The 9,263-nt window shown below is 39.4% G+C and overlaps 1 protein-coding gene across 1 annotated transcript in view; it reads left to right on the top strand.

The window, feature by feature from the left end:
* onecut3a (one cut homeobox 3a) overlaps window positions 1–2,030 on the top strand; it is a 63,175-nt gene extending 61,145 nt beyond the window's left edge. Inside the window, exon 2 of the mRNA XM_063466199.1 lies at window positions 1,929–2,030. Within this exon, the coding sequence (XP_063322269.1) occupies window positions 1,929–1,957 (29 nt within the window). The 3' untranslated portion in view covers window positions 1,958–2,030. The remainder of the gene's footprint in view (window positions 1–1,928) is intronic.
* Window positions 2,031–9,263: the final 7,233 nt, after the last annotated feature.

A 9,263-nucleotide genomic window follows, 5' to 3' on the forward strand; every position in this document is an offset into this window, starting at 1 on the left:
ATACCTATGCGTAATTTGCATACGCCGAGCTTAGGTCACCTCAGCTGAACTAAAAGCCGCTTGGTGCGACAGCATCTTCTCGGTCGCATAAAACCTCGCGTGAAAAGTTTCCGTTAAGAAGCGTTTTATTTGGTTTCACAGATATAAAAGTAAAAAGAGAAAGGCTTGACGACTATTTTTATTTGGTTTTGACAACACAGATCTGTAAAATCACAAATGCAAACTCTTCTAATTTGGCTCCTCATCAGCCATGATGCAGACAAAGCACACCGATGACTCAGTATGGAATATGGAGCTAACACACGAAGCCACAATCTTGCCATTCTATGTATTGTTTCCAGCCTTATTATTTTCATATGTTTCATATTGAGACAGGTAGGTGGTGAGGCTAGTTCAGGAAGGGGGGTTGTGGGTCTCGAGGTGCTAGACAGAGTGTAATAAAGTATTGAACTGTAATAGCCTCTAAATATTTTTGGAGAGGAAAAAAAACATAATGGCATGAAATTGGTCTGCCATAGATGGACAGGCTCTGCAGTCACGTGCAGTATTTTATACAATTATATCCTTTTTTTAAAAAAGCCCTTTATATCTGAACATTAGCCATTTATATGCTTAAAGCAGGAAGAACAAACATAAAGTTGAAAATACACAAAGTATATGTGCCTCTATTACTCAACACATTATAAGATTAGGGACTAGCACTGCAACAGCATCCCGTTGTCATCATCGGCTAATCTGTTTTCTCAGTAGTGCGATTAAACAGCTTGCCCTAACAATATGACAAAAATATGGAGAAGTGCCTGCTGTTGTCTTTAACCAGACCCTGAAACGGCATCCGTAAGTATAAGAATCCAAATGTAAGACATATTCAGATTATAAATGTGTGTAATGACAAGAATCACTCAGAGCGTTCAAACCTTCACCGAGGCAGCTCGCTCTGTGTGCGCGACTTCCTTTTAAGGGAATAGGATTGCATTTTGTGTATGTTCACCTTGTTTTCTTTGTTCCTTTAAAATGCTTTTAAAACACGTAATGGATAATGGGTACTGATTTGTAAATAACTAACTATATTCTGCAGTATATCTCTGATGAGCTCATTCTCTCTCTTGACGATACTTTCTTTAAATATTTAACACATTTGAGGATCATCTTGAAAGAAAGGCAGATATGAAATTAAAAGTGAGATCAGAGGTCAAATGTGACGTGATATTTGGATGCAAACTATAATGCGACACTCAGAATCCTCAAATACCACAATCATCTCCTAAATGTTGTCAGGACAAACAGAAGCAGCAGAATTTTAAACATAGTTATAAACATAATACATTTTACTGAAGTTTGACCTTGAAGAAGAGGTCAGAAGTCCAAAGTAATATTTAGAATCCCCCTATATCATTTCTTATATTCCCTTATGCTGTCAATATAAACAACGGTAATTAGAAACCGTTTTAAATAGCTCTACGCAACATTATTATCACGTTGACTTATCTATTGACCTTGAAGGAGTGGTCCGAGGTCAAATGTGACATATTTTAAATCTTCACACAGTACTTTCTATATGTTGACAGCGCACAGTACAGCTGTAAGGATAATGGAAATCATCATGTTATTTGAAAAGAACCCCAAAGCATAAATATTTTGTGGTTCCTGTTTGTTTAATGTAAAGCTATATCTATAATTACCTCCACCAAGGACGTTTTTGGTAGCGTTTGCACGTGCGTCATTCTGTAAACGTGATATCTCAAAACGTTTTTATTGAATTCTGACCAACCTTTGTAGGAGTGTAGAGCGGGGTCACATTGACAGTTCATTAAAATTTGTCTCATTATTCATTAAAAAACTGCAGATTAGTTTCCTGATAAAGAACTCATTGCTTACTCAGCTGCTCGCTTCAGCTCCACTAACTGCTCTCCTCTACTCGATTTCAGGTCTCTGTTGTGACTCACTCTTCATTTAGCATGGAGTCCCTATCGCTAGCTTTTCATGGGGGCCAAGAAAACCATGTTTTACACGTGGAAAACGATCTGGTACGTAAAGGACCCCGTCGCAAGAGGGAGTTCATACCTGAAGAAAAGAAGGATGCGCTCTACTGGGAGAAACGTCGCAAGAACAACGAAGCTGCCAAGCGGTCACGGGAGAAGAGAAGGATGAATGACTATGTGCTGGAGACTCATCTCATGGCTCTGAAAGAAGAAAACGCCAGGCTCAGTGCTGAGTTAATGGCCATCAAGCTTCACTTTGGCTTGGTTCACCCTGCAGCGTACACAGGCCAACAAAGTAATCCACTGCAATGCCATTTCAACAGCAGCAGCCAGCCTGTAAGCACCACCAGCACCCACCAACAATCCCTGCAGAGAAACTACTACTGGGGTGGCAGAGACTCTTCTGTCCTGCCCAGTCACCAGCCTTCTAACCCCTTTCTGATCCCTGCATACGCCCTTCATACGATGAGAGGCTATTCGTATTTCAACAGACCAGCTACTAGCGGCTCTGGCATCCTCACGCCCCTTGTCCTTCCTCGAAATCTCCTGCCAACCCATTCCCCTCATCCCATAGGTTCCCTACTGAAGCCCATCGCAACAAGAACCCCCTCAGATGAAGAGGAGGAGCAGCAGGTTCCAGGGCTGCTGTCCATGTCTTGCCCACCTCCGCCTCATAAAATCATCGCCAGAGGAGGCAGAGCCCATTCTCCACAAAGACAATACATGTCTGACTGACTGTGAAACACAGAAGGACGAATCTAGCGTACAGCTTCATCAACCAAGAAACAAATGTGTTATTTCTTTTTCAGTACTGTCATACATGCCTGCTGACGATGTAACGTCATTGCTGGGAACTAACGGCTCAAGGTGCGCAGCCCTTTCAAAATGAGAACTTTTCAAAGGTGCGCAGCATGCAAACCTCCCCCCTCTCCACTTTTTGTTCCTACAGAACCAGCTGTCAGCTCTAAGTTGCTGACCATTCCCATTGCAGCCACATAAAGAACATTCTAAAGTAGGGAGTACAATTTTTTCCATACAGTCCATTCATGCTGTTTAACTTCACAGAACACGATGCTGTGGTGTTTGTGCAGTTCGCCGTTTGGTACTTTCCTGAGAAAGTATACAAAGAATAAAATGCACACAGAATTGGGCGGGTAGCCACATGTGGGTCAGTGACGATAACAACACACGCTCACCTTTGCCCACCACTCTCACTTCAGAAATCTGTTAATTTTATGCAAAACTGTGACTGAGCTACAGATGTGTGTCCGGTGTCACGATGTTTCACTGGTGTTAATGCGACTGACGATGTTAATGCAGAATTTACAATTAAACTTCTCTGTCATCGTATCACACACTGCCTTTACAAACTGTAGGCCGCAGTCTGCCTCCAAACGGAAAGAGTGAAGTATGAAAATGATCTGTTTTGCCGTGTGAGCAGATGTAGTCATGTTCTTCCATACTGTGCCCACAATTTGTTTTTATTGTTCCATTAACCTTCAGAACCCTGACATTGTTTTTAATATTTTTACACATAAAATTGATTAAAACAGATGAATAACAGCATTTTGAACAAAGTCTTTGCTTTATTCTTTGACACAGTGCTCACAAAGATGAAAAACACTTCTCTGACTTCTAACCATGAAGATTGCCCACCCCTGGGCCTCTGTGTCCATGCTTAAGGTTTTTGGGGCTTTGCTAATAAAGTGTGACAGTCTAACCTCATAGAGATAAAAACAGAACTATTGCATAGGATTTACAAAAACAGTAGCTGTGACCCCTTTCTTGGATTTGGCTTGTGTTTCAGTGTGTTTTTGAGTCAGCAGCCAGCCGCCCGGGCTGTAGCAGGTTGCTGGCTCATTGCCTGACAGTGCTGCTGGCCAGGCAGGCAGCCAGTCCCAGTGGCTCAAAGACAAACTCAAAGAAACATTCAGTGTCAACAGAAAGACAGCAGCTGACTGCAGATGAACTCTTTTTATAATATCACACTACTTTACAATAACTTAACCAGCTATTTAACATCATTTACGAAGCAACATCAGATAAGCAAAAGTAAATTGGAACTTGGACTATGTTGAGAAACAATTTGCATTCAATAAAGAGTGAGCAATAGAAATCCCACCTGTTTGCTTGCTTCTTATTTGTCATAATTGTCTCTCACGGGTAACGCCTAACTTTGTTATCAGCAGACATCCAACTGAAATAACAGGCAGCTGTTATTCCTCTGAAGCTATTAGCTGGGTTATATTTCTCATCAAGAGTACAGCCTACAGGAGTCTGACGGACAGCTAGCAAGCTATAAGCTATTTTTTTTAGCCTTTTTCAAATAGGAACAGTGGAGAGAAAGAGAGGGGGAGGCATGCGGTAAATTATTTTTACGCGCTCTCAGCCATACGGCATTGTGGTCGCCGACTCATCCCAGTGAGCTTAAGCAGCGCATGAAGCTACTGACCTGGTGGCTAAACAAAACTTCCATGTAGTTACAACAGAGAAAATGTGGTAATTTCAGAGTGAGATGCACTTACAGGTTTTTAAAGCTGCCGAAGTACTCGTGGTGCTATTTAAGCATTTGTGGACATTAGATAAAAAAATAAATAAAAATTTTAAAAAAGCACTGGAGGGTTTTTTTTCCTAAATAACTTTGTTTTACCTCTGGGTTACACACAGCCAGGATTATGTTTTAGCTGACCACCAGTGGTTCTGATCTACGAGATTTATGCGTCTCTGTTATTAAGACTGTAGTTTATGATATATTGTTTTCTTTTTTGTAGTGGTGACATTGAAGTGATCAGAAAAAACACTAAATAAAACTTGGCTTTCTAAAAATAGTTTTGTATGAACACAAAACTATTACAGCAAAGCTGCACTGCTATAGTGGTCAAGGGACCAGAACAGCAAGTTCAATTTCAAGGGCTGGAGGGAGGTGGGGGTGGCCTAAGTTTATATTTGGTGAAACCCTGATTGAGATATATTGGTGACTTCAGTCACATCAAATGAAAGCAAGCTAGTTACAGTAAAGCAACATATAGTATCATACGCGTCACCACAACTGCAGACAAAGTCCGAGCTGTGACCTCAATCACAGCCTCGCTGGGTCAGCCAAGCCAGAGCAAGTGCTCTAAACAGAGATCTGGTTGCTGTATGACAGTTTGATCTTTTGAAAAGAATAATGAGCAATGAATGAATCATAATTATTTCTCCTCTCTGTACTGGTTACATATCAATGTAGTAATCAGTATATTATCACTAGACTGGTCCAACACAATAACTCTTCAAAGGCCCAGAATTTTCCATTTGCACACTGTCATCACAGGCATACTGAAATACTACTACATATAAAAACAGTGCAAAATAATATCTGGATTATATTGTTTGTTTGTTTTTAATTCAGTGCCAGACGGGCTCCTGTGAGACTTCATGCCTCTCAAACATAAAGAGCAGACACTGTTTATTTTCTATTTAGTAACTTCTATAATTATCATGTACAGAACCACTGCATATAAAATTAGCAGAGACATACTGAAATGCTGTAGGCTATATTTTATAAGCATACTCTGTAGTTGGCTGATATTTGTTGCCTATTAGTTTCCATTTGTCTGTAGATTAATTTATGCTCTTCGGTTTAGCTTCTGTTTGACATTTTGTGTCTTGTTTAGTAATTTCGTTGGACTGGAGTTTTATTAATGTTCGACTCCTTGTGTTTAGTACCCTCTTGTATGTTATGTGATTCCCCTTTTAGTGACTTCCTGTTTTCTTCTGTTAGTTATTTGCCTCTTGTGCCTCACCGTTGGTTTGTCTTTCCTTGTTATTGTCTTAATTTGTTTCAGCTGTGCGTTGTTACCCTGCTGCTTGTACTTTTCTTGATTACTTTGTGTTTATGCGCAGCCTCAGTTTCCCTTTTTCCTTCTTCCGGGTGTCTGCCAATGTGCCATTGTGTGTTCCTGCTTAGTTACCCCATTTTGGATTTTTATATTCTCTGCATTCGACCTTATTTATCTTTATTTGTTCTTTAGCCTAAATTTTGAGTCTCACATTTAGGTGCTGATCCTGCAGTCAGTGATACCATATTTATAGCCTGAAATACATTTAGAGAAAATGGCTTTTGGTCTTCATATTTGTGTATGTTACATTTTTATTATTTTTTAAAAGTAAGACTTTTAAAAGACTACTATTAGACTGTAGCCTAAAAGTAAAACAATGCCGGAAAAGCAACCATCATTTCAACTTCATATCTAACTAAAAATATATATATTAAAAAAAATAGAAAAGTAAGTGGAAAAGAAAACTGGATGAACATTTTGCAGCTATTTATTTTAAGTGGCAGCAGGTCAACAGCATGATTGGGTATAAAGATCGGCAAAAGTTTAGCAATCTGGAAAAAAAACAGAACTATTTTAGAGGGATGTTCCTCTATGTACAAATTCTAAGTGAAATTTTACAGCTAAGATAATGAATATCTGATTATCTATAGTACATAACATCTTCAAACGATTCTGAGAATCTAGAGAAATCTCTGTGCAGGAGGCACACGGCTGAAAGTCTGCACTGGATGACTGTCATATTTGGTCCCTTGTGCAGCACTACATAAAAACAAGGATGATTCTGTCATTCTGAATGAGTGCACAGGCTCGTGAACACTTCCAGAAACGCTGCTGTCTTCTCTGGACCAGAACTACGGGTGGGCTTCAGTGGAAAGTTGTTCTTTGGTCAGATGATTCACGTTCCTGAGCCCGTGTGGTACAGAATCAGTTAGTCGTGTCATGTTATACACACATATCTTTTCCTTTATTGGTTTTTGACCTTGTCTATTGTGTTCAGAGGCTTTTCTAGAATCTTTGAGTCGTTTAAGCATCATAGATGATAAATTCACCAATTTTATGTTGACAAGGCCTTGTCATACATTGCTGAACTCATGCCCACACAGTGTTTTTGCAGCATGGGGAAATCCTTTTAGTTCTCAGAAACTCCATCTCTCTGACACTGACAGTTAACTTCAGTTAGTAGTGAGATATTCCAGTGGATTTTTTGAAGTATTACACAACTTTCCCTCAGTCTTTTGGCGTCACAGTTCTAAATTTCTGGAAATGAATACATATTTTTCAAAACACATTGGAAATGTTTCACCTATGTTGTTTTTGTAGTATGACTACAATATGAATGATATGCATCTAAGTGTGTTCTTTTATTTGCATCTCAGGGTGTATTTCTGTGTTTCCTTTATTGATTTATTTCTGTATTATTCATATTAGAACCACAGTTTTCGACATGCAGCCATCGGTGGTTGCTGGTAATTCTTTGTGCAACCTGCTGGTGTGAAGAGCGTGCTGATCTACAACTACTTTAACCACTTTATGTTGTGATATAACTGAAAACAATTTGAACTGTTTGAACTTGATCGTAGACTTTTTATTCCAGTCACAGTAGCAAACTAAATCATCATAACACTGACAGACACAGGTGTCAATAAATGTCATCTCACTACTAGTTAAAATCTAAACCAGTACAAAAATGACAATTACCAAGACAAATCACCACTCTGAGATGACACATTGCAAACACTAACTAGTACTGATTTGCACACTTTTCTTGTTCAACTCTCAGTCATATGCTAGCTCGGTAATCAACAGTAATCCATTAAACTTTTGAGAAACTCTTTATCAGAACATGTGTGAAGGTTTGGGGGTTTTGAAGCAAGAAACTAGGCTCAGTTTAGCTGCCCTGCATTTGTTCTCTACTTAAACTAGAACCTGCGCTTGCAAATTGTTACTTTCCTCTTTTTCACCCTCACCGTCACCAACGAGCAGCTGTGGCAGGAGACACTGTACATCAGCAGTCTTTGTTCAAACTAATGATTCAGATGTAAGATCTTGCCTTAAACTTGTGTGAAATGCAACCTTTGAAACGTTTTGCGGGGCACAGGATTTGGATAATGAATGCAAATACATATTTATTAAGCACAAATTGACAGGTGCATAGTGCAGGTGTGCTTTTTGAAGAGCTTATCAGAAGTGCTGCAAGCAAATGAAAAGCGGCGCACATGTCGTAGCAGGTGAATTGTTTTTTTTAACAACTGCTAACCACTGCATTCCCATTTAGACCACCACACCTCAACAACATGGTAGCAAAAAAACGTGTGATTACCACACACACACACACACACGCACGCACCCACTGTGTTACATCATTTCAGCTACTTCATACTTGTTCCCATGGTACGGATGGAAATAACCTCGCTGAAGCAGAAGCTGGGTATCTCTGTGTTAAAGTGCATTCTGACATCATTTCCTCTGGCAGCCAAATGAAGAAGGTAGTTCAGGGCAGGGTTTTAACACGCTCTGTATTTTGCCACTTTTGTCTACTCCAAATAAATTAATAAATGGTATAAATGCAAGGCAGACCCAACTGAGTAATGATGCCATTTCACACTAATTCTGGCATCTAAAGCAGGTGATGACACATCTGACATGTTCGTTATGTCTCTTCAGAGACCCCCGAAATCTGCATAGGTAGCCACAGTCAGTGCTCAGCAAAGGCGGAGTTTCAGGTATATTACTTTGAAGTTACAAATGAAAAAAAACTGTCACAATAATTTGTTTTCAAAGGAAATTTAACAATTTAAGATTCAATTTCTACAAGGTTTTGTTAAAATCCTATCTTAACTGTAAATAGCAAAATAATATTTAACATGGAAGCCTGTTTTTATCTATTCGCAGAACGCTATTGATTCAATTGCAGCAGGTGTCTTGAAGCAAAAGCAAATTATCAATAAGCCCTTTCTTATACATACAGTACCTACATAATCAGCTACTCGATATCTAAACAAGAAAAAAAAATTTTATAAACTACCAAAATTCTTGTTCGTGGTCACTTTTTTCAGATATCTTCCCCTGTGTCAGGCTAAGAGGTGTATATAGGTGAGACATCACTAGAAAGACCTGAGAGAAAGAGGGGACAGTCATAACAAATGCACAGGCTTCCACACGTGTGACACAGATGAGCGGTAAAGGTATTCTCATTCCTAGTATAAAAATGGATGAGATGTGATGATCAAAATTTAACAAGAACGTAACGATCAGAGGTGACTCATTGTAGAGTCATTGTAGGTGCAAAAACCATTCACTTTCACATGTGCCTTCAGAGGTATGAAAAAACCTTATAAGGCGAGATGAGTCATTCTAGTCTGTATTCTTGATAAATGGCCAAGTGTTAGACTGGTAAACACAGAAAAATTCTTAAAGTGTGAATGACCCCCCCCCCCCCCCACCCCCCCATCTAGGGAAT

The sequence above is a fragment of the Pelmatolapia mariae genome, linkage group LG23, assembly GCF_036321145.2.
Source record: "Pelmatolapia mariae isolate MD_Pm_ZW linkage group LG23, Pm_UMD_F_2, whole genome shotgun sequence".
NCBI lineage: Eukaryota > Metazoa > Chordata > Actinopteri > Cichliformes > Cichlidae > Pelmatolapia > Pelmatolapia mariae.